The sequence below is a fragment of the Spermophilus citellus genome, assembly GCF_964194105.1.
Source record: "Spermophilus citellus genome assembly, chromosome: X".
Classification (NCBI taxonomy): Eukaryota; Metazoa; Chordata; class Mammalia; order Rodentia; family Sciuridae; genus Spermophilus; species Spermophilus citellus.
This window is the reverse complement of record NC_138190.1, coordinates 68,749,409-68,776,304: the sequence shown is the minus strand read 5'-3', so window position 1 is coordinate 68,776,304 and position 26,896 is coordinate 68,749,409. Positions and strand designations below refer to the sequence as shown.

The window sequence follows — 26,896 nt, the reverse complement described above, 5'->3', positions numbered from 1 at the left end:
TCCACAGTAGGACGCAGGCACATATCCTGCACTGAACATCTCTCTCTCTCTCTCTCTCTCTCTCTCTCTCTCTCTCTCTCTCTCTCTCTCACACACACACACACACACACACACACACACACACACTCACACACTCACGCAGACCTTCCTTCTTTCACGCTCCAGCTCGCTCTTTCTACTCCTACTTCCCTTTCCCTCCTCTCCCGGATCAAGCGTTAATCTGCGAATCTCTGACCGCAAAAGAAAAAAAAAAGGTGGGTGGGGGGATCCCGAAGTAGTAGAGGGAGGAGGAGGAGGAGTAAGGCGGGGAGGAGGAGGAGGAGCCCGGCGAAACAGAGTCAGAGGGACTGGTGGCTCCAGCGGGTGTGCAGCCCGGGGGGAGCCGGCGCTCTCGGCGGTGAACCCGTCAGCCCGCCCACCCGCCCGGCGTCTTTGGCGCCCGCTCGCTCGCCGGCCCGCGCCTAGGGGCCTGCTACACCCGGAGCTGGGGCCGCCTCTCAGGGGCCCTCGGGCCAGGGGCGCCTTTCGGGGTGAGCCAGTCGCGCCGCCAGGCTGGTCCCCCGCATCCACGACCGGGATGCCGTTCTACAGGCGCACGGTTGTGCCCCAGCGTCTGTGCCCGCGCAACCCTCCGCAGCCGCTGTCTGAGCTCCGCGACGTGAGCCACCTGGCCGCGCTCAGTCTGCTCCGGCAACTAGCCGACCTATGTGGCCACTCACTGGCTCTGCTCGAAGACATCGAGGGGCACCTGCTGGCCCTGGGACGCCGCACCGACAGCCTATGCAGGCGCACCGTGCGCCTCCGCCGCCGCCTTCCCTGTCGCCTGCTTGGCCCGCAGGAAGACGAAGAAGAGCTAGGTAAACTACGCCCTGGCGACTAGCGACCCCGCGACTACCCCGCCTCTGGGGGCGCCAGCAGACATTTAGTTCTGTGCCCACCCCTCCCCGCTTCTCTCCGTCCTTCTCTTCTCCTTTTCTTCCCTTTAGGATGAGGGGATACCGTTTCCTCAGTCCCCACCCTCCCCCGCTGCTCTATCGCTGGAACTTCCAGCTCCTGGACATGGTCGCGCCGTCCTGAGTGTCCCTGTGTCCTCACAGGGGATTCTGGCCCTGGGTTTGAGGCCAGAGAGCTGGGGGAGGTAGGGGGCGCAGGGTCCGGGATGGCTTCGGCGCCGCCCTCAGGACCCAGGCGTCCCTATCACCGTGGCGTCGGGACGGAATGGCCGCGCCGGCGTCTTTGCTTGGCTGTAGGAGCTTCGACACTTCGGAAAGCGCGCCGAAGCCGCCTGCCACCTTCACGGCGGCAGAAGCCAGGCAGCAGTGCCTATTGCCTTTAAACCTGTGCAACTTCGCGCAGGAACGTGAACGCGACTTTCACTCAGGGGAAACGTCTGAGAGCCCTCCTGCCTGTTTCTCCCAGCACTTTCTGGGCCGCTGAGCCAGGGAGTGGCCGGTAGGGGGAGGGGAGACTGCCCTGGACTTCGCTGACCCCCTACCACTAAAGTCCAGCTGCACAGATTTGCTGGAGAGAACCATGTAAAGAAACTGTCATCAATTTCCTGAAGTGCATTCACTTTGGGAATCAGTCTTGCCTGAGAAACACCAGGTCCCAGGGGCACTCTTGCTGAGTGTGTCTTTTACTACTTTGGATCCCAGTACTTTGAATGGGGGATCCTTTCTGTAGGAATGCAGTACCCCTTTAGATGTGAGGGACTATTGCTGAAAGCAAGTGGACTGAATTTGCTGGAAATGCTGACCACAGCTTGACCTGCCAGGTACCAGGGCCACATGGTGTCTACAGAAAGAGCAATCTGACTAGAAAGTTTCAGGTGGAGGCAGAAGTTTGCACTTAAGAGTGTAAGTCTTTTGATGTCTTGGAAAAAGATGGCCTGGGTCAGCCTTTCTCCATTGCAGACCCGGCTCCTTAAAGAAGGGACTGGAATCAAGAGGCTCTGGCACCCCTCTTCATAAAGGTCTCTGACCTCTGAGGTGCATGGCAGAGGTCACTTAGTAGAGAAGAAAGGAATTGAGTTCTGTGAAAAAAAGGAAGGTGGAAGACACAGATGACTGCCAGATGGAATGTAGACATGGAACCAGAAGCCTTTGCAAGGCAGGGGACCAGGAGAAGGGGCCCTAGATCTGGGTAGTTCTCAATTAACAAAGAGGGTAAGAAGGTCATTGGGGTTTTGTTATTGTTGTTTTGGTTGGGTTGGGTTTTTGCTGGGGTCCCACTGATTACCAGGATTAGTCTAGGAAAAATTTGTGACAGCTTAGGGAGTAGTTTCCAAAATCCCTGCAGAGATCCACTTACTAAATTCAGCAGGGTAAGTTAAGGACAGGGAGGAGGCTCTACTTTTCCAACTGTACCTTTCTGTCTACTGAATCAACTAGCCCTTTCCATAGGAGTGAAGGCATGGATTCACCAAGTCACCTGAAGACCTAACCATTTGCAGTGATCTGCTGGGTTAGACAGAGATGACTGCATGCTATGGATATCTTTACCTAAAGGGAGAGAATAATTCTTATGATAAATTGCCATTGGTTTGGCTTCTTGGAAGTTTGCAAGAGCTGGGAGAGTGGCCATCTTTCATCTTTAGTGGGGTCATTTTCCTTTGAGAATGTACATGTCAATTGGCTCAGAGGCACCCCAGGGACAGCTGCATAAATGGAACATAGATACCTTCTGTAAGTTGGCAGAAAGGTCTGAGTTTTCCATTTTCTGGTCTGATGCCCTACCCTAGACTCCCCTTGAGGTTCCCGTGCACACTTTTCTCTTCAGGAGCTGTGATTGCATAGCACTTAAATTAGACCTTCTCAGTAATGGTCTGAGCATAAGTGCCAAATGCAAAGAGATTTGGGGAGCATAATCAGTTTACCATCTGGCACCCGCTTGTTGCTTGGGCATAAGTTTCAACAAGGTGTCCAGTGGGCTGTATATTGGATTTTAACCATAAACAAATCAACAAAACCCAGAAATGGTCAAATCTTGCCCTTGTTTCTTCCAAGTACCTTTTCCTTCTAGCACTCCCACTCCCTTACTGACTATTTTGCTGGGGACCAGCACTTCTAGTCAGCATTTTACCCTATATATCACCCATTTGGCAGGATTTCCCCCTCATGTTTTTCTCTAGCTATTTCTTTTGACCATGAGGGCAAGATAAACCTGGGAAGAAGGGAGGGAGAGAGGAAGGTTTGGAAATAACATGGCCAGAGTGAATGACAGCTGACAGGCCAGCAGCTTGTAGCCTCCCTGCAGGGACAACTTGGCTGCCACTTATGGGCTGAATAGTGGCAAATCACACTGGCCCACAGCCTGCAGGCTGGGCTGGGGCCCTGGAAAGCAGCAGGGGAGAACAGGGAAAGCAAGAGAGAGATAGAGGAGGAGAAAGTGGATGCTAAAGGAATCCAAGTGCTCTCTATACTATCAGAGGTCACACCCCCACCATCTTCAAGGTTACAGGGGTGGGACTGGGCTGGCCTGGTTGCCTGGCAACCCCCCCCCCCACACGCACACACTGAAAGTTGTTCTTCAGTAACCCGAACCCTTTTGAGACTGCCCTAGAAGCTCTTGTAACTTGTATGGGGTGGGGGATGGGGGAGGAAAGGGAGAGGGCATATTCAGGTCTGCACCAGACCCCTCTGGTTGTGGATCTGTAGCCATGGCCACACCCTAGGCATGACCTTGCCTATAAACTGAGTTTTTCCCCACATCTGGTTTTAGATGTGACCCATTTTATTGCATCTGTGGCCAGCACTCTGTGCTCTTCGTCTCAAGAATGGTATGGTCAAAACCAGTGGGAAATAATTCCATGCCTGCCACCATATGTTGAGTCAATCCAAGCTTTCCAACTCCTCCCTCTGAGATCTATTTAATGTTTGTAGGCGCTCAGATGATAATTACAAAAGCAATCAGATCATAGGCCTAAGGGTATAATATCTCCTTTGAGATCCAGGAAGTCACTGAAGCACTAGATAACTCCAGGTATGTTTAATAACACTGGAGAGCTATGATTTTACACTGACTCATGAACTTGCTGCAGGAAAGATGCTCGGTTGCTTCTTGCAGTTATTTTGGCTTGAATATCACCAGCAGGGTCCATGGTGGAAACTCCCTCTTCATCTTTATGTAAAATTCCTGCCTCTTGATTTTCCAACTTCGTGGCAACTCTGGCTTCAAATCAGAAAAGACAGCTGGTTTATTTATGTTTAAAATGATAGTTTTAGTGCAAGAGGAGACTGTTGTAAATCTATATGAAGATGAAAACTGCACCTCCTGACTGCAACCAGTTTGCCATTAGAAGAGGTGTATATTTCCTGAATCTGACCATCCTTGATGAGGAGGAGGGGAGATGCTCTTTTGAGTCAGACTGTGCAGAGGGGATCTTTAGAGACTTGAGACAGACAGAGGCAAGGCTCACTTTGTTTATGTCATACCTGTCAGCCCCAGAGGCCCTTGTGACAGTGGGTTGATAGAAGGGAGAGGAGAAACAAACCCGTTTATTTTATTTTTTTTCTTTTCTTCTTTCTTCACTTTCCACTTTCTTTTTAAATACCGTGAAATTCCTGGTCTGCTTCATGGCATTTCCATGTGTTGAAAACATCTTCCCTGGAAATTTGGACACCAAAATGTCCACTAGAATTTCTTCTACTTTAGAAACAAGAAATTTAATCCTCTCCTTTTTAAGACACGTGAACAGCTAACGTGATAAAAGTGTCAAGGATTTTGGACTGCTAATAGGAGAAGATTCAAGTTATGGTTCTTGGGCTCAACTTTAACCTTGATGAAGTTGATTATGTTTCAGGAGAAGAGTAGTGCATTTGCATCATCTGTCTCTATCTGTACCTCTCTGGCTTGGGTGGAGTCTGTTTATACTATGTGATGCCAAAATTTTAGTCATTAACCATTATGAGCATCATGGCATCTGATACCCCAGGACCAGAAAGGTGAAGGAACCTGTCCAAAGTCACCCAGCTGGATCAAGACCTTTAGTAGCTGTAAGTGCTGAAAAGATTCTAGCCTTCCCATGTGTAATTCCAAATGAGAGGACTAGAAATCTTCAAATAAAATATTATTTTTTGAAATGACTCCAAGCTCACTTGTATGTTGAAATTAAAATAGCTTTTTAATAGATCCTTTCTATCCTCCTCCCCCTCTCTTTTCTACTCCTGTTAATGGCCTAAGCATGTATTCAATTTACCTATTTGGGAATATGGCACTGGTCAAGTCACATAGCAGGACAGTGACAGGAAGCCTCTATCTAGAAGCCAGGCCTTCTGATATTCCAGGCCAGTGCTCTGCCCTCCACAGCGGCACTTAAGTTCAAAGTCAGTTGTTCATTGAGAGTTGCTGCTCTGGCATTTTCTTCAACTGGAACTTGTCCAGGACCATGACGATTTCTGCTACCTTTAGTTACTGAGGGATGCTTTAAAGAACAGGCCCGGTATGGTTTCTATAAGTTGCCACTTGGGGGGCAAACTAGAGCTGAAGAGGAGGGAAGATCAACCTTGCATCTTACAGAGAATAAACATGAGGCTACAGGCTCTTATTAAAACAAAAGATAGTCTCCTTTAAGGTTTGAGTGAAAAATTGCCCTGGAAAAATGATACTCAGAGGGAAAAAAGTATCTGCCCAGTGACCCTGTCACTGTCCTCTTAAGGTCACCTTTTCTTTGAGGTGTTTCATTTCCAATCCTTCTGCCATCTTTATACCTGCTCTTTTCCCTTGAAGCTTTCAAACCAACTATGGACACTACCCCACCCCCCAAAGCATCCTGACTATTTTCTGTTATTATAGTAGAGCCTAGTTGGCATTTCAAAAGGCACTTTTTTATTAAAAACCAAGGGGAATAAGAAATTTAAATTATTACCAGAAATGCATTTAGCATATGTGTTTTTAAGGTATGGATTTCTTATCCTTCAATGCTTAAGTAGCTTAACAGGCTGGTTGGCTTTGCTTCTCTGTACCCCTTCAGAGGCCTCAAATCACCTTTTCCTCAGATCATTATTTTCTAGCCTTGAAGAGTAGGCATATTTTTTGCATGTGCCCTTCTTTGCCCTTATATTGGCTTCTAGAGACCCATAGGTAAATATGACCCAGTCTCTTACTTGGAGAGTTCCCAGTAAACAGTGTTGGATGCTATCTCATTTTTCACCACATCAGCATGCAGTGCCTGGGCATTGGGCCTTCTTTTTCAGGTTGGGGATAGCAGATAATCACAACTAGGACCCCAGTTCACACCCTAGTGGATTCTTCCATTCAGTCTGGGTTGGGGTCCCAGGATGGATTTAGGGCTTTTAAAATCCCTTATGAAGTAAAAAAGCCAAACACCAAACCAAACAACAATAGAATGCTACCATGAATTCAGCAATGATTTACATGGTTTTGTATTTTAAACCTGAGAACTTTATCTTCATATATATGTAAAATGTGCTAGGCTGGTGATACAGCTCAGTTGGTATAGTGCTTTCCTGGCATGTACAAGACCCTGGGTTCAATCCTCAGTAACACACACACACACACACACAAAGAGAGAAGTGCTTATTCAATGGATGGACAATGCCTGGTGGATCTGCAAAGTCACAAACTTCTTGTGATAACACCATAGCCCTCTAGAATTTTCTACCCTCAGTTGGGAACCACTAGTCTGGTCTTCCTGGTTTAAGCTATCATCTCTTCCCTGCTCTGTAGAGTTCCATGATTTTACTCAGATAAGCCCTCATAGACATATTATTTTTAAAATTTATTTTTATCATTTATTATTTTAATTGCACAGATTTATGGGGAAAAGTATGATAATTCAGTACATATATACAATGTATAGTGATCAGAAAAGGGTAGCTAATATTAAACATTAAAAATGTTTTAAATGTCCTTAAACATTAAAAATTTATTAACACATAATAATTGTACATATTTATGGGGTACAGTGTGATATTTCAATACATGTATACATTATATACAAATCAATTTTGGTCTGTTATTACTTTGTGTTTGAAACCTTCGCGCACGCGCGCACGCGTGTGTGTGTGTGTGTGTGTGTGTGTGTGTGTGTGTGGTTATTGTGAACTGTAATAAGCCCCTATGCTAAAAAGCATTAGAACTTATTCCTACCTAACTTTATTTTATTTTTTGGTACTGGGGATTGAACCCAGGAAAACTTAACCACTGAGACACATCCTCAGCCCTATTTTGTATTTTATTTAGAGACAGGGTCTCACTGAGTTGCTTAGTGCCTTGATTTTGCTGAGGCTGCCTGTGAACCCAGGATCCTCCTGCCTCAGCCTCCTGAGCTGCTGGGATTATAGGCATGGGCCACCATGCCTGGCTTTTAACTTTATTTTGGTACCCATTGTCCAACGTCCCAATATACCTCTCTCCACATCGTTCTTAGTCTCCAGTAATCACTACTCTACATTCAGATAATTTTTTTTAGCTTCCACATATGAGCAAGAACATGTGGTATTCGTTTTCCTGTGCCTGATTTATTTCACTTAAGATAATGTCCCTCAGTTCCATCTTTTTTGCTGTAAATAATAGAGTGCATAGGATGACAATATCAAAACTACTTTAACAATACCACGGACAGGAGGTATGTTAAATAAGTATATAAGTAGCTTGTCACAAGGGCTGTGTTTGATAGAGGGTCTGGGGTCTGGGGTTGTAGCTCAGTGGTAAAGCGTTTACCTAGCACTTGTGAGGCAGAGGGTTTGATCCTCAGCACTACATAAAAAATAAATAAATGTAGTGTGTCCATCTACAACTAAAAAATATTTTAAAAACAGTGGGTCTGGTCATGCCTGAGAAAACTAAGTATCAGCCCTTTAAACTGGGGAGGTTTGCACAATCAGGCAGCTCTTCCTCCTTCCCCATTTCTGTCCTATATTCCTTTCTTCCCTCCCTCCTGTCTCTTTCTAAAATGTAATATCCTCAATTAAATATATGCTCCTTGAGGATAGGGGTCTTTACTTGTTTTTACTGCCATGTCATCAGCTCCTAAAACCATGCTTGGCATCTGAAAGGCACTTCATAAATAATATACCTGTTTGCCAGTGCACATTTATGGAGCCCCTGACCCTCGGCTGGCCCTGTGCAGGTTTGTGGAAATATGGAGATAAACTAGAATGCAGGCCCGCAGACCAGTGGGAAGAGCAATTAATTGTCCTGCTGTGGAGATAAGCTTAGGGGTTCCAGGGAAGGCAGGGGAGGCACACCTGATTCAGCAAGGAGCCGGAAGAAGCTTCCAATAGAATTTAAAGTCTGAATTCGAAGGAAGATCTGGAGCCCACCCATTGAAGAAGGTGGGGGAGGGAATTCCTGGCACAGGAAGTTGCCTGTGCAAGGACCTGGATATATGAGAGAGCTGGTGTGGGGGAGGAACTACTGTGAGGGATTCAGGAGCAGAGGGCACAAGGTACCTCATGACTCAGAACAGGCCCCCAGGGTGGAGGTGGGGTGAGGAGCCCCTCACATCCTGTTTGTTGGCTGAAGAGTTGGAGACTGGAGAGTATTGGGGAGGTAAAAAAATGCATAATTAAAATGAAGTTGTAAAATTAACTGTTGATTTTCTTGATCTACATTCAATTTCATTATTGTGGAACAGATGAGACCTTGGTAACCTCAGCCCTTCCCTGCTTTGCAGAGTCAGATCCTGACCCCCCACACACACACTCCGGCCCCTGCCCCTCCCACTCAAGAAGGCTAGAGCAGAAGAGACTCCAAGCCACAGCCACTATGAGAGAGAGACACAAAGCAAGAGTCTACCTGCCTGTGTGTCCACCGCTGTGCATATCCAGTTGTACTGCAAAGCTAAATATATTATCATGCCCCTGCTTTTCTGTGAGTGGGGGCATTTTAGGTTTGACAGTATCTTTTATTATTATTAATCTTTCTAAAGATCATAGGTTCTTCAGATTGGTCTGTAATTCATCTAAGGAAAAATTAGGAAAAAATGTTCTATTTCTTTTTCAGTGCTGGGAATTGAACTTAGGCCCTCATCCATGCTAGACAAACACATTACCACTGAGCTACATCCCCAGCCTAGAAGGAATGTTTTTTTCTCTTTGGAAAATGGGCCTAAAGAGGAAATAAGTTTTAAAAATATATCAGCTGTTTTTAGTTTTTTTGGAATTGTTTGCTTCTGAGAACAGTGTAATTAGCTGCTTGACAACTTATAGTCAGATCCCCAGTATTTGGAAAATACCACACTCAGATTATTCTCTTCCACTAGGAGGTCCTGAGGTGACTGAGGTCTCCTTACATGAACATCCTCACAGGCTCTCTACCTTGGCAAGAGGTGGCATCCCATTGTTGTTAGCAAGACAGGCCTTGTTGTTGTTATTTACTGTGTGTCCCCTTTGAATCAGCAATTCTATTTCCAGGATCTTATGTTAAAAACGTAATCAGACCAGGTATGGTGGTACATGCCTGTAATTCCAATGACTCAGGAGGTTAAGGCAGGAAGATCACAAGTTTGAGGCCAGCCTCAGCAAATTAGCGAGGCCCTATGGAACTTAGTGAGATCCTGTCTCAAAAAATAAAAAGGGATAGAGATGTAGCTCAGTGGTAAAACACCCCTGGATTTAATCCCCAATGCCAAGAAATAAAAAAAAATTAAAAATCAGATATTGTGGGGAAAAATATTTAAGGGTCCTCATTGCATCTTTTGGTTATGTATATTAACTGGAAAAATGAAAATAGCCTAAGCATTAAATAATAGAGAAACACTTATATAAATTTTTCTAAGTATGTGGTAGAATAATACACAGCTATTAAAAAATCATGCTGTAACAAATACACAAGGAGACGTGGAAATGTACAACATAATGGTAAGTGAAAAAACATGGTGTTAAATTGCACGTTTAAGATTGGTGTAGTGGGGGCTGGGGATGTGGCTCAAGCGGTAGCATGCTCGCCTGGCATGCGAGGGGCGCTGGGTTCGAGGATCCTCAGCACCACATAAAAATAAAATAAAGATGTTGTGTCTGCTGAGAACTAAAAAATAAATATTGAAAAATTCTCTCTTTCTCTCTCTCTCTCTCTCTCTCTCTCTCTTAATAAAGTCTATCTTTTAAAAAAAATATTGGTGTAGTGGTACACACCTGTAATCCCAGTGACTTTGGAGGCTGAGGCAGGAAGATCACAAATTTGAGGCCATCCTCAGCAATTTAGACAGATCCTCAGCAACTTTGCAAGACCCTGTCTTAAAGAAAAAATAAAAAAGGAATGGGGATGTAGCTCAGTGGTAAAGCACCCCCTGGGTTCAGCCCACAGTACCTAAAAAAGTTGCATGTATATTATCCAAAGTAAAATATGTGTACATGTCATATACATGTACACCAAAAAATGGAGAGGTATATGCTAAAATGTTAATAATGGTTCTCAGAGTGATAGGATTATAGGGATGAATGTGCTGTAGTTTGAGTCTTGAATGTTGCCCAAAGGCCCATGTGTTGAAGGCTTGGTCCCCTTCTTGTGGTACTACTTGGAGGTGGTGGAACCTTTAAGATGGGGCATAGTAGGAGGTCTTCTGGTCATTGAGGACATGCCCTTGAGGGTGATAGTAGGACCCCTTCCTAACTCTTTGATTCTTGGCTGACATGAAGTGAACAGGCTTTCTCTGCCACATTCTCCTGTTCCCATAATGTACTGTGCCACCACAGGCCCAAAGCAAGTGGCCGTGGACTGAAACCTCTGAAACTGTGAACCAAAATAATTATTTCAGGTATTTTGTCACAATGACAGAAAGCCAACTAACACAGGGTATTATTTATTTTTTTCTGTATACGACTCTGCATTTTTCAAAATTTCCAAAATGATGGTATGCTCCTTTGAATAAATAAGACAAATATAATGGATGACACGTTAAAGGAAGGATCTTGGGATTTGGAATTAGCAGCTGTGAGTTTAAGTCTCAGTTCAGCACATCATAACTGACTGATATGTCTGAGCCACAGTTCCTCATCTGTAAAATGGAGTTCACACTACCCAGTTCAGAGAGTGGTTGTGAGGATTCAATATAATGTATATAAAATGCCTGGTGCATACATCATGATTATGCACACCATCATGAGATACAAACAAATAAGATGAAATTCCACCAATCCTTTTGAAACCCCTGGATGGTTGTACTGTCAAAGGCTTATTTATAATAAGAATGTTTTCTAGACAGCTCCAAATTTCAGCCATTCTTCCCTTCTCTGGAATATGTAAAGAATGTTTGTGTGCCCACGGAGGAGCTGCATCTTGCTTTTGAGGCTGTCAGCTCATCTCTCCCAACCCGAGGATTTTCCTTTCCTTTGACTCCTCCCTTCATTCTCCCCCACTGACATCTGTTCACTGCCTCACCAACCAAGGGGGAAAACATTCTTTGGAGCTGAAGCTGAGACACCACTGAGAGTCCTGGCAGCCTTGGGATATTTGTCAGAGAGTATATGTGGTGTTGGCTGACCACAGACCCCACTAGGCTGGGGTGCCAATAAGGGGCTTTCATGGAGGAGCAGAGGACAGATGCAGACCCATCAGTCAGGCAGCATCCCCTGTCTTTGGGCACAGCTCTTGTCCAAGTGTCTTGCTGTCTCTGTTCTCTTCCCCTGGGGATGTATACATGGCTCCTGGCTGGGTTTACCAGTTTTACAGAACCAGCCTAGATTATGGGTTAAAGAAACATATTTTTCTCACAAAACTTATGGGGCCTAATGGTGTTTCAATGAAATATCAAATAGTTTGCCTGATGGTCTAATAGGCCTGACTCTTACAAGTGTGGATATGGAGTAAATAAACCCTGAGCTCATAGTTGGGCAGCCTCAAGGTCGTGGGAACACCTTAGCAGTGTTTATAAGATGCCCAGACCACCAGACATTTCAATCATCTAGTAAAATCCTTTACATCGTCTGATTGCATTTTCCATTTTTAAATTATAACCACAGAATCTTATACAGACCCTGGCTACAACACCAAATCTCAAAACAAAACAAAAAACAAACAAACAAAAAATCTCCCAGGGAGCTTTAAAAAGCTACAAATGCTGTGGCTCCACCCCATATCAATAAAACCAGAATTTCTGGGGGCATGGGGCCCAGGAATAAGTATTTTTGAAGATCCTACTTGCAGCTGGAGTGAAAAACCCTTGCTATGTTGCTGATGGTTAAAATAGGACGAGACCAGGGTAGAGTTTCCCCACCTATTTGAGCACATACCTTTTTCTGTGTGTGATGCTGAGGATGCAACCTGGGGTCTGGAACTTTGTAAGTAAGTGCTCCACCACTGAACTGCACTCCCAGCCCCTGGCCACATAATCTTTTACAAATATATTTGTGGATAATGAGCATGGACTATAATGTAGGCTTAGATTAAAATAAGGGACAAATAGGTGGTCTCATGTATGAATTAATTGCAAGCAGTAATGCTACAAAGTTAGATAATGTACTTCTGAATTTTTATAAGATAACAAAAGCAGAAAAAATGGAGCCACTTTATTTCATTAATAAAAAATAAATGTTAAGATTAAATAAACATCTTTTATTTTACATTTGTGCCTATAACATGTCATCAAAACCCACTAGCATTTTAAATGAGGACACCATTTTTGTTTTCTTATGTCATAGCCACTTAATAGCACATATGATGACACTAGGTTGGATCCCTACTTCTGGTCAAACTCAACTTACTTTTCTTTGAGATAGAATATGAGGATTCCACTATGCACATTTGTTGGAAGTGCAGGCAAGAGGGGGAAAACTGCCACTTAGTAATATTTAGTGTTCTGAATTAGGTTATGTCAGAAATTACAAATAGAAGTTGAAATGGTTGCCTCTGAATCAACGTATAGATTGAATTCCATGCTTTCTCGTGATCTCTGATGTGGTACTCCATTTTATGCACACAAATTCTTTTATTAATAATAATGTAGAATGGCAAAATTCACCATATAAAGGTACCAAGTATTTGTACACCCATATATACTTCAATAAATGCAATTTAGAAGAAAGAGTATTTATCTTTTTCCCTCAAATACTTTCAGAATGTGGCTCTCCTCCAACAGCCACCCAGAGAGAAGAAAAGGTCTGGTACAAAGGCACCTCTGGGGTCAGTGGCCAGGTGTTTGGACTTCTTTTGCAGAATCTCCCCTGTGGCTATTTTGGGGTCCTGAGACAACCACTTAGGTGACTCTGTGAGCAGCCCCCTGGGAAATACTGGTACAAAGGGAACAGGAGAAAGGGGAGAACTCTGGGAGACACTTTTGGCAAGCCCCCTCCCTGCTGTGATCAGAGAGGAAAGGTGCTAAAGGTAACCTCTATGGTTTGCCTCCCAACTAATACTGGACCCTCAGAATGATACACAGGCATTAGAGGAATTTTCTGAATGCTTTCACCATAAGGAAATGATGAACATTTGATAAGACAGATACTTTTAATCTGATGTAAACATTATTCAATGTATCTGAGTATGGTGGCAAGGGCCTGTAGTCGCAGCAACTTAGAAGGCTAAGTCAGGAGAATTGCTTGAGCTCAGGAGTTCTAGACTAGTCTGCAGAATTTCGTGTGACCCCATCTCAAAACATAAATTGAATAAACATTACACAGTGTAAACATGTATCAAAACATTGCATGGTACTATGTTAATATATACAATTTGTGTGCTTTTATCAGTTAAAAATTTAAAAATTCTTCCAGCAAAAAAAAAATTAAAGAAAAGGAATCTAAGAAGACTGAGAAGTATGTTTTCAGGAAGAGTTCTTCTGAAAATGGTGGAAATAAAAGAAAAAAAAATCAGTACAGAAAAGTGGGAATCTGTCCAACTCCCAGGAAACTTAGCTATTAAGAGAACTCATTTTTTTTTTTTTGAGGATTCTGGATAAGAAAATCTTGCTGTATTCCAACTTCCGGCCTGTATTACCTCTTGGAATAATGGGTTACATAAGTTTACTCCCCGTTGTGAAAGAGCTCAGTGAACTCTTTTTCCCCTCATAACACCAAGTTAATGAAAACGGTAGATTTAGGAAAACAAATGTTATTGGCTTGTAGGGAGGTATTGTATTTTGTGCCTGTAGCTTCCAGACTACCTGACATGTGGGGACTGGGGTGGGGAAAGAGGGGGAAGAGATGGTGAAAGTGAGGAACCTCTCTACCCCAGAAAACAATTATTGAATTCCTGTTAGATGCCAGTAGGAGCTGCTAGCATATGTCGCAAATAGGTGCTCCCCCTCAAAGTAGAGGAATGACAAAAAATGTACCTCTTCTGAATGAACCAATTAGGAAAAGCCATCATTTTTGGTGGAACCTTTAGACAAAAGCATCATCTGTTTGTTGGGCCTAACAATTTGTAAAAGTCACCTCTTCTTGTTTGAATTATTAAAAACTGGAGTATCCTCTTAGTGGAACAAATTTTAAAAGTCACCCTCTCTGGGCATAATAAATAAAGGTGCTCATTTTTCTGTGGGCAGTCAGACAGGGCCTTGGGTTCAACTAAATTGTGGCCCCAACTTAAGACCCTTTGCAGGGTTCCCTTGTAGAAATACAACTTGCACAATAGTACAAGCAGTCCTATAATACCAGGTGCCACTATGTGCCATACTGAAATTTCTCAGAGAGAGAACCAGTTCTCAAGGAATATATATGACATCCCTTGCTAGTCTCACCTTATTTAACTTTCCACGTCTGCTGCCAGCTCCACCCTGCTGTGACCCCTTGCAGGACTTCTCCCTATGGTGATGAACCATCTACCCTCCATTTGCTGGGGCAGCAGGCTTCTGACCCTGACAATGGCTCCAGGCTAAATGTCTACTTTCTATGATGAAAAACTAGTGCTACTTGTTTATTGTGGTGGTGCATTGTTTCTGGGTTTTAACTGGGAAAACATCTCCATTGCTCCATACTTCACTATTGTTGAAGAACTTTGCTGTGTTCTACTGAAATGTCCTTTAAAACAGTGACTTTGGGCATAGCTGAGATATTTTCCCCTTTAATTTTCCAGTTTTTTTTAAATAAAGCAAGCAGTTTATCTCTAATCTGCTGATTTGGAACTAGCTCCAAAAAGCTAATTCCTTACCCTGATCGTTGTAGTAAGCCTGTGCCAGGCCCTGGGCCAGATATTGGTGATACTGAATTCCTAAGACTTACTGTTGACTCCTGAGTCTTACATTTCATTGGGGAGACAGTATGGAAGGAGACAAACTTGCTAAGTCTTCTGTGAAAAGCATGAGGCATAGAGGCAAGGAAGCCTTCAATAGTCTTTTCCTCCTGTTTTCCTGAAAACGCCTATTCATCCTTCCACAGTTCCACTTAGACATTCTGCCTTTTCTTTCTTCCTTTTATTTTTTTGTTGCTAGAGATTGAACCTAGGGCCTTGCACATGCTAGGCAAACACTCCACCACTTGGATACTTGCTTAGTTCTTTTTTTTAAATTTTTAATTGTAGATGGCCATAATATCTTTATTTATTTTTATGTGGTGCTGAGGATTGAACCCAGTATCTCGCACATGAAAGGCAGGCACTCTACCACTGAGCTACAGCCCCAGCCCTCAATTATTTTTTTTTTATTTTATTTTGAGACAGGGCTCACTGAGTTGCACAGGCTGCCCTCAAACTTGCAACCCTCCTGCCTCAGCTTCCTAAACTGCTGGGATGACAGATTTGTGCCACAAGAACCCACCATTCCCAGCTCTTTAAAGACCTCTCTGATTTTCTCCATTATGTTCCTGCTGGACTTTGTTCACTTTTGCAACCCTTGTTTCCTCCAGGTGGCTCAGCCTGTGGGGAGATACTTAGACAGAGGCTGTCATTATGTATTGACCCTTTTTGAATTCATTTTGATTTCCATTCCTTTACCACCACCACTTGAAAGTAACATGACCTTCTTCTCTGGAACTTGGAAAAAACACTCTGGCCTTTCCTTACCCTAAGATGAACTGGAAGCTAGAAGTTAGAACTCTCTAAGAGATTTAAAGCCTTTCTTAAAGGTTGTGTGGATATGGAAATAGAACATAATTGCTAAGACCTTTCCATCCTGATAAATTCAGCTGAGGGTCTAGGGGAGTTTCCAATAAATTCAGCTGAGCCCAAGGGAAACCATAGTTACATCAGATGATTGTGGACTAGGTACAGGCCTTTGGGTGTAGGAAGAAGCCTTCGTTATGAGCCTGGCTTAATTTTTGCTTATTTTCCCCAGGTGTAAGCCCAGTTCTGGTACTTGTTAATAGGGATCATTTTCAGTGCTGAGCTTCGGTTCTCTGTCCAGAGAATCAGATGAAATCCTGTAAGGAAAAAGGCTTTGTGAATAAAACAGTCACCTCCTGAATGTTATATATTATCATCCTTTAGGGTAAGAATGGTAGCTAACTCATCCCTCTTTCTTGAGCTTGTAGTTTGGAAATAGGTATGATGTGAATGTTTGTTGAATGACTAAATGGCCTAGGAGGAGAAGGAGTTCCGTATTTAAAAAAAAAAAAAAAAATCTTTGCTTATTACCCAATAAATCTGCTATGCTAATTAATGCTTACCTTTACTGCTTTGTAATTTTGCCATTACCAACACTATGAACCTCACAACACCCAAGAAGTGGTTTACTGACTCCTAAGTATTTTGCCTGCAACAGGATATGCCACTGCTACGTTGATAGAGATGTCCAGGCTACAGCATTTTGTTTTAAGAGCTCCCACCAGACTCCCCAAGGGCTTTATTATTTTCCATGTCTGTGTCCTCCCAGTGTTCTGGTTATGCAGTTAGTTCTTAATGCATAGTTGCTGAATGACTAATAGAGAGAGGGAATAGCATGTTTTTGCAGTACTATTTGGCCACCCAGATAAACTCCAAATATCAGAAAGTAACAGATGTGCCCCATTTTACTTTTGTTACTTTTGCACTTGAGGAGATTCCACCTTTAAATATTTTTATATTTATTTTTAATTTTTACTTATTTGGGGTTTTTAAATATTTTATTTATTTTTTTAGTTGTAGTTGGACACAATACCTTTATTTTATTTATTTTTATGTAGTGCTGAGGATCAAACCCAGGGCTTCTCATGTGCTAGGCCGGTGCTCTATCACTGAGCCACAACAGCCCTTCTCATTTTGTTTTTATATTTATTATTTCTACACACACACACACACCTTTTTAAATTAAAAAAACTTTGAGCCAGTTGTAGTAGTGCATGCTTGTAATCCCAGTGACTCAGGAGGCTTAGGCAGGAAGATTGCAAGTTCAAGGCCAGCCTGGACAACTAGTGAGACTCTATCCCTAAATTAATTAATTAATTAATTAATTAATTAAAGGGCTTGGGGGTGTAGCTCAGTGGTAGACTACTTGCCTAGCATGTAGGAGGCCCTATGTTCAATTCCCAGTACCTCAAAAACAAAAAGCAAAACAACAAAACAAAAAATCTGTGGCTTTTATTATTATATTTAAGAGCTTTCTATGTGAAAGGCAATATGTGCATCATTTTATTGTCACATTGATTCCAAGATATATTAACTATTATTATCTTCATTTTCTTGATGATGAAACAGGCTCAGGGAATCGTTGGAGGTCTAGGGGTGTAGATCATGGTAGAGTGTGTGTTTAGCATGTGTGTGGTCCTGGTTCTATCTCCAACATCAAAAATAAAACAGAACAAAAGTTGGGGAATAAGTTGAAAATCCAGAATTTGCATCCCCGTCTATGTTCTTTATCACAATGAATGGGGAATAGGTTATACTGAACCTGGGGACTGTGAAGGAATATGGGGTTTTTAGTTTGTTTGTTACAATGCCAGGGAGCAAACCCAGGGCCTAGCACATGCTAGGCAAGAGCTCCAACTCTGAGCTACCTCCCATCTTCCTGCCGCAACCTCTAAATAGCTGGAATGACAGATGTGCGCCACCACACCCAGCTGAAAGTGTTTTTACCACCATCAGGGAGCAGCCTAGTTGGGATAGTATCCCATGCAGCACTTCAGAGGGGAATCTAGGAGATTCAGCAAGATTATATCTGGTGGGGCTAAAAAGAGAATTAAACTTTCTCGGGGAGGCAGAAAGAGAACAGGAAATTGAATTTTTCTCTAGGCAACTAGCATTTTTGTATTTCTTTTTCATTTATGAAGTACTTTTACATATGTTATCTTGTATTATCCTCATGACAGCTTTGTGAGTTATTACTCCTATTTGAGAAATGGGAAAAATAGACTCAGGGAGTTTGAAACTGATTTGCCCATGGTGGCAAGTGGGAAGGTCATGGAGACCAAGAAACTATTTGTGCTCTTTTAGGCACTGGAGATACAGGAGTGAACAAGACAGGCAAAACTCTTTGTCCTCATGGAGCTTATAAAGTAGATAAAGTATGATTTATTTCTTTTCATTTGCCCTCTGTCACATAGCTATTACTGGTTTTGATTTTCAACTTTAGCTGTGTTTTGGAATCACCTGGCACACTTCAATAAAAAAACACTGATGTGTGTGAGTATGTGTGTAAATGTGTACACTTAAATTTTAAAACTGTTGGAATAAGCATTGGTTTAGAGCAGTGGCTCTCAACCTTGTTGCTTATTTTCCCCAGGTGCCCATTAGAATCATCATGGGAATGTAAAAAAGAAAAAATACACACACACACACACACACACACACACACACACACACCAGTGTCTGAGCTCTACCCCAGGATCAATTAAATTAGAATTTCTGTGGTTGTATACAGACATTTGTACTTTTAAAATGTGCCTTCTCATCTGGGCTCAGTAGTGCGTGTCTGTAATCCTAGCTACTCAGGAGGCTGAGGCAGGAGGATTGCAAGTTTAAGGCCACCCTCTGCAATTTAGAAGAACCCTGGCTCAAAGTTAAAAAAAAAAAATAAAAAACAAACATGCCTGGGATGTACCTTAGTGGTACAGCACCCCGAGGTTCCATCCCCAGTACCATAAAATAAATAAATAATAGACAAATAAATACAATTTGCCTTGTCGAATGATGCTGCTGAGTACAAGGTATGGGGTTTGCATGTTGCACTTTGGACAAAGAACAACTTGATCCCATGATCCCAGACTGTACTCCTCACCTCACAAGAATATGGGTTATTGGTCTTTCATTTTCTCAATACATATTAATTCAGCAACTGCTGTATTCCTAACAAGTCCCTTCCCTTTCCTGGGTCCTAATTCCCTCCTCTTTAAAATGAAAGACTTGGTATCTCTGAGGCTTATTACAGCTCAGTCTATAATTCTGTATGGAAGATTGGCCTGGGAATGTTCATGGCTCAGAGGACTCACTCTTGGAGACTCAGGTTAAATTACAGATACTTTTAACAGTAGAGTATGCTTCATTTGAGTTCGTAACCCACTTCAATCTAATGTATGAAATATGATATGTCAAGAGCTTTGTAATGTTGTGAACAACCAATAAAAAAAGGAAAAAAAATTAAAAAATAAAATAAAATTTAAAAAAAGAAAACCCAAAAATGAGTGGGCAAGTCTTTTTCTCATATTAAACAGTCTGCCCACATATTAAACAGTCTTCCTCTCATTCATCATCTTGCTGACCACCAGGTTGGCAACACAGATGGGCACACAAGGACATGATCAGAGGGAAAGACTCAACTGGGTCAGAATGAAAGTCAACCAAAGGGAAGAGAAAACAAAAATGTATGCCTTGCAGATCAAAAGCACTGGGAGCAGCAGAGAGCAAGCTAGAAGGCAATCCACCACTTGGCCTCATTTTTTCTTTACACCTGTAATTCGTCTGACACTGGCAGAAAAAAGATAATAATGGTAGCTATTGGGTGGTAGCATAGTGGTTAAGTGCTTGGACCTTGGGTCCACCCTCTCTGAGTTTGAGTCCTCACTCTTCCACTTGTTTTATTATGACCCTTGACAGGCAGACTGACCCTCTCTGTATTAATTTATCCCTTATTACTGAAAATACGTGATCCTTATAATGATAATAATGATAATACTTACTTCATAGCAACATGAAGCCTACAAGCCTGGCATGCATTAAATACTTATTACATAAAATTTATAAATAATCCTTCTGAGTAGGTGTCCAGCACTTGTGTAATTGCTCCTTAATCTTTATTTTAAGTGAAATAGGTACAATTTCCCCAATTTTATAGGTGAAGAAATAAAAAAAGACATATTGTCACAATGTCAGTACTATCTAAGTCATTTTTTGCCGTGACAAAAAGAAATCAGTAAAGTCACAGAGCCAGGATTTGACCCCAAGGGAATTGATTTTTTATTGCTCACTCAACTACAGGACTGTACACAGGCCATTATATTTGTCTTGATAGATTAAGGAACTGATCTGGACGCTAGGGATGCTTGGAAGGAGGAAATGTGGGTCCCACTCAGAGAAAATTTTATTGTAGGTGGGGACACATACCTGTAAAAAGATGGCAATAGAAGGTACATCATGCCTGGTACTACAGGAGTTTGGAGTAGCCCATCACAACTTTGTTGTGATATATAGTTTGGATTCAGGCACTGACAGACATGGGGAGGGTGTGCTGGGAAGGGGCAGCTGCATGAGCAAGGAAAGGAGACTAAGACTGTGAGTGGTGTTTTTGGAATTGAGGAAAGTACTTCTCCTCTAGCATATTGTAGAGAATCTTTGGGAGGTCCCTCAAAGCTAATGCCAAGGTCAGGGGAGTGCCTGGGGCTACTGAGCCTCATTTTTTTGGGTTCTGTGGAAGCAGGTAATATAGAAACTCAGGCTGTCATGGCCACACAGGTCATGAGACCATCCAGTCCAAATTCATCATAGCATAGTAAGCAGTAAATAGTAGGCTTTGTCAGGCCAATATTTCTACCATGAAGTAGTGAATCAGAAAGCCTGGGTTCATTCCTAAAGATACCATTGAGTAGCACCCAAGTCTACTCTTCTAGCATTCTGAAGTGATCTTCAGAACTTGCTTTCAAATTTTCTGTTTCATTGAACTTCTCATACTGTCATAGAATAAGTCTTGAACACTAGGCTTGGTAGACCTACCATGGAAGCAACATAAGGTGAATTGAGAAGACAGGGCAGGAAACTACCATACTGTTCATTATCCACTAAGACATTGGCATTCTCAAACTTTTGCTGATTTTTTTTTTGTTATTTCTGCACTACTGGGGATCAAACCCAGGGTATTCCACCATTCAGTTATATCCCCAAACCTTTTCACTTTTTATTTTGAGATAGGGTCTCACTAAGTTTCTGAGGCTGGCCTCAAACTTGTGATCCTCTTGCCTCAGTCTCTCCAGTAGCTGAGATTACAGGCATACACACCATACCTGTCCAGAATTGTTTTTGAAGCTTGAGATATAGGCTTACAAAGGAAAACAACTATATAAACACCAATATTTATAATTAATAGTATATTAGTAAAATATTAATATCAAAATATTTCTTTAAAATTATGGTAGAATAATTCATGCACTTCTTGGTTAACATTTCAAATAGTAAGATCTAGCAGTGGAGCAGATGAGTGACATATTTCATTAGACAAAGCAAGTCACATGGCCATGCATTTCATTGGCTAATGAAATATGTTACTCCCCTGCTTCAAAGCTTCTCATGGCTCTTCCTCATAGAATAGACTTTACATTCTAGCTGACCTACCAACCTTTCTGACCTCAGCTCCAATCACTTTCCCCCTGACCCACTTCAGCAGTAATGACCTCATTTCTGTTCTTTGACAATCTCATTCCTTCCCCAGGATCCTTGCACTAGCTGTTCCTTCTGGTTGGAACACTCATCCCCTTAAGTTTGCTATGTCTGGCTCATTCTTGACTTTTAGAAATCACTTTCCATTTTAACACCTTATTTTTAACAGTTTTATTGAGATAATTTGCATAATATTCAGTGAATTTTAACATATTCATGAGGTTATGCATCTATTAACACCATCAGTTTTTTAAAACACTTTTTTAGTTTTCAATGGATCTTTATTTATTTATATGTGGTGGTGAGAATCAAACCCTGTGCCTCATACATGCTAGGCAAGTGCTCTACCACTGAGCCACGACCCCAGCCCACCACCATCAATTTTATAACATTTTTATTACCACAAAGAAACCCAGCTCCCAATGACTCACCGAGTGCTCCCCAGGCAGCAGCTAATCTACTTTCTATCTCTTGGATTTGCCTTTCTGGATATGTCATATAAATGAAATCATACAATACCTGGTCTTTTGTGTCTGGCTTAATTCACTTGTGGTGTTTTTAGGTTTCATCACGTTGTAGCATGTGTCAGCACTTCATTCTTTTTTATGGTTAACTAACATTCCATTGTATGGAAATATCACAGTTGGTTTATCCATTCACACATTGAAGGACATTTAGCTCATTTCCATCCTTTGGCTATTATGAATAATGTGCATGAACATTTATGTACAAGTTGTGTAAAAATGTCTTTCATAGGCTGGGATTGTGGCTCAGTGGTAGAGCAATTGCCTAGCACGTGCAAGGCCCTGGGTTCGATCCTCAGCACCACAGAAAAATAAATAAAATAAAGGTATTGTGTCCAACTACAACTAAAAAATAAGTATTAAAATTTTTCTTCCATTTCTATTGTGTATACACCCATAAGTGGAATTGCTGAATCATGGAAACTCTATATTTAACACTTTGAAGAGCTGCCAGACTGCTTTAGCCCTACCAACAGTGTATGAGGGTTCTAATTTCTATATATCCTCACCAGTACTTGTTATTATCTATATTTTTATTCTAGCCATCTAAGTGGGCATGAAGTGTATTTCATTATAGTTTTAACTTGCAGTTCATAATGACTCATGGTATTGAGTATCTTTTCATGTCTTTAGTGGCTACTTGTATATCTTTCTGAAGAAATATCTATTCAAGTCTTTTACCTATTTTTGAACAGGGTCGTTTGTTATTTTGTTGTGAAATTAAAGGAGTTCTTTATGATATATATATACATATATATAATGTATAATCTATATTATAATATACATATTATATAACATGTATTATTGATCCCTGATCAGATATAGGATTTGTAAATGTTTTCTTCCATTCTGTGGGTTGCCTGTTCACGTCTTGATATTCTTTGATGCAAAAAAGTTTTAAATTTTGATGATGTCCAACATTTACTTCAGATGCTTGTACTTTTAACATAATATTATTTCAAACTGTTGTCTAATTCAAGGACATTCAGATTTATATCTATGTTTCCTTTAAGGATTTTATAGTTTCGTGTCTTATATTTTGATTTTTGACCCATTTAGAGTTAATTTTGTATATGATGTGAGTTAATGATCCAACTTCATTTTTCTTCATGTTGTTGGATATCCCATTGTCAACCTTTTGTTGAAGAGACTGTTCTTTTTGGTACCCTATAGTCAAAAATTAATTGACTATAGCTGTATGGGTTTATTTCTGAACTCTCAGTTCTATTCCATGATCCATATATGTATCCTTAGTCATTTCCACACCATCTTGATTATTTTTAATCATTTTGGTTACTTTTGATTACTTTGTATTAGGTTTTGAAATTGGGAAGTATTAGTGTTCCAAATTCATTTTACATTTTTGACAGTTTTGACTATTCTGAGTTCTTTAAATTATGAATTCTAGGATTAGTTTTTCTGTTTCTGCAACACTGCCTTATTTTTGCCCAGCTCTATTGTTTGTCAAGGACCTCCATGTTCATTTTTTCATTTAACAAATATTGACTGAGCACCTATCATGCGCCAGGCACTGTGTCAGGTGCTGGGGACACCATGATAAACAAAAATAATCACAGTTCTTATCTCTAAGAACTAAGAATCTTGTGGGAGATGTATACATTAGTTGAACATGACCAAAATAAAACTATCGTGAATAATAGGAATAACTGAACTAATCTTAGGGATCAAGGAAATCTTTCCTAGCGAAATCAGGAACTTGGAATGTGCCTGGAGCTGGAGGGGGCTTGGAAAGAGCATTTCAGGCAGGGAGAACACCATGTGCCAAAGCTTTTTGGTAGGAGAGTGCATGGTGCATTCAAGGAGCTGCATGGAGCTAAGTGTGGGGAAGCACAAGGGAACAAGAAAAAGAGTAACGTTAGTTGAAGGTGAGTTGAAGGTGCCTGATCACATAGGGTTTTGTGGGCCAGGAAGGAAGTCCTACAATTTTATCCTAAGAACAACAGGAGCTACCAATGCAAGATGGTAAACATTTGATTTTGATTTCAAAATGTTCAATCAGGCTGCTGTGCAAAGAATGGACTGCAGAAGAATGTGCAAGGACAATGCCAGACAGGAGAGTATTACCATTGTCCAAGAGAGAAACAACGTAGGTTTGGTCCAGGGTGGTGACAGTGACTTTGGGAAGAAGGTGGATGGATTTATAGGTGCAAAAGAAAATGAGGAGGTTTTAGAAAGAGGCTTTGGTTAGTGAGGTAGGTGTTGGGAGAGGTGATCTTCACCAGGATAAAGCACAGTGGAGCATGGACAGCTCGGGGGGGGGGCATCTGTGTTAAAGGAATCTTCTCGATACCATTAAGTTATTTGATCCTCACTCCAAATCATCTGAGAGGGAAGCTGTAAAACACATGTCCCTCATTTTGCAGATGAGGAAACTGAGTACTAGAGATATTAAGTGGCAAAGCCATATCAGAATCCTATCATTCTAAGAACAACCCCTGTGCTCTTTCTTTTCTAGGACATCAGAGTGGACTCTCTAGAAAGGTCATCCCAAAGTTTTAAATAATAAAGAGAAAATCAATACTAGGACTTTCTATACATATACTCAGTACCTTTCAAACCTCCAAGCTTATGCTATCTACAGATGTCATCTCCACAGCATTGTTCCAAGTGCCTGCCAAAAGTGTTTAGAGCTCCAGATGCGTGGCTCTTGTACCCAGATTGTTGTTCATGCACAGAGAGCTGCCTTGCCTTTTTTTTCCCTATGGTCACTCCATCTGAAAGGAGTGCTGCTTTTATGTTATTAGAGATAAGGGTCACCTGTTGGCAGTCAATGTATGGAGGGCTGAATTGAACCAGAAAGTGCATGACTGAAAAACTAATAATAGATAACTAGTCATGGTGGACTCAATTATTTTTTTCGTGTCAAGTAATGAAGTATGAGAAGAGAAATTGAACAGGTGGCAGGAAATGGATGGAACAAAAAAACTAGGAGAAAGGGAAACAAATACATAAATTCAAGAAGTAGGAAAAAGAGCAAATAAAGTGGTTAAAGACATAGGTTGGGGAGGAAACATCCTGGTTCCAAATCAGGACTCTGACATTTACTAGATGTATGATCTTAGGCAAGTTACTTAGTGTCTCTAAGTAGAGATAAAATTGCACTAACTTTTATGGGATTTGTGTAAGGATTATAGGGAGAGCATAAATATAATGTCCTGGCCACAGTGTCTGGCTTGTGATAAGCCCTTGATAACTGTCAGCTGTTATTCTGATTATAAAAGACCCTCCTGATTTCTCCTGCCTCTGCTTTCTCTGGCAATCCCTGACAGGTTCACTCTGGCCAGCTTGGTTCAAAATGCCAGTCACTGAGCCAGTCCTGGCCCAGGCAGTAAATACCCTCTCAGTTTCAGCAGACCCAGAGCTAGAGAACCTGTGACAACAGCTGGTGTCCTTCGTTGGTCCCCGGAGCATTTTGCTACCCATTTTATTTGCGATCAGGAACTTCCAAGAGTGACCCTTGAAGGTACATGTTGCTTCTAACCTCTTCCTTTCCTTCCCTCTCCTGTGTCACTTCCACCATGTTAATTCCTATTCCTAAATTCTACTCATTACTCAGCTTTGTACTCCAGTTCCCCTCCAGCATCAAAATCCTGTCCCCTTTCCTGGGTTAGGCACAGATTATCTGACTTCTAAGCAGTCTGCTTTCTTGAGTCATGTCATCATGGTGAAGCCCTTGTCTGAGGGGTATTAGCTAAGCTTGTTAATTGCACACTTCGAACACTGTGCCTCACTCATCCAGCTCCTGTCCACTTCTCTACAGTGGCTAAGATAATCCTTTGGCATCACACCCTTCTTTAGGAATCCTATGAAGCCAAAAACCCTGCTCCAGAAATCTGTGTGAATTCGACATATCAGTCAGGATTGGCCAGGATATGCTGCAAGAACTAATTCATCACAGTCACTTAGTGAACCAGGGTTGTAGATGATTCATTTTGAACATGTGTTTTTATATTGCCATGATAGGAAAAGGGTTTATGTTTTTAAAAGATACTTCCAACTGCTATGTAGAGAATGGACTGCATGGCAAAAAGGGTGGAAGCAGGGAGGCTATTGAGGAGGCTTAGTCCTGGAGAGAAGTGACAGAGACTTGAACCACACTGATGGCAGTGAAGCAGAGAAGAAGTGGATGGATTCAGGATATATTCTGGAGTAAAAAAGACAAAATTCTCTGTTGGACTAGATGTGAAGAGTAAGGAGAGTAAATGCCTGCTAGATTTGGGGCTTAAACAGCTGAGTGGATGGCATCCATGTTTAACTGCCATTGAAACTACAGAAAACTCGAATTTATCAAGCTATTCATCAGTGACAACTGAGAGGAACGTCATCTTGGAGTTTTTTTTAGGGTTCCCTTTCAGTTGTTTTATGGTGACTTAACTGAGAGGACCTGTTTCTCTTTTCAGATGAGCTGTTTGATAAGGGACACACATGCACACCCAAATGTGCTCGAACTCACATCCACATACATCACACACCACCCACACTGCTGTGGCAGCCCTTTCTGGACCTCACACAGCAGTATTCCCAGGGGTCCCTCAGAATCTCTAACATGTCCCTGTCATTGTTTTTGTTTCTGATAAGAATGGACCTTTTGCTAATGATTTTTAGTTAGAAACAACAACAATCATAGCTGCATCCCTGTGGGGCCTGCTCCTGGGTAGCAACATTTCTGTTTTGCTTGAGAGGTGGTCAGAAGCAGTGAGTGAACTAGGTGGTCTGAAGGACCTTTTCCATGTTGAAGTGCT

General features: G+C 41.8%; 1 protein-coding gene across 4 annotated transcripts in view; it reads left to right on the top strand.

Annotated features, from left to right (window-relative positions):
• Positions 1-378: 378 nt before the first annotated feature.
• The window catches only part of NHSL2 (NHS like 2), a 272,794-nt gene continuing 246,276 nt past the window's right edge, over positions 379-26,896 (top strand). For 3 of the 4 annotated variants that reach the window (XM_081277335.1, XM_081277327.1, XM_081277333.1), the window contains exon 1: positions 387-857. In XM_081277335.1, the coding sequence (XP_081133461.1) occupies positions 578-857 (280 nt within the window). In that variant the 5' untranslated portion in view covers positions 387-577. Of the gene's footprint in view, positions 858-26,896 lie in introns of all 4 variants that reach the window. The other variant, XM_081277332.1, reaches the window with a different exon arrangement.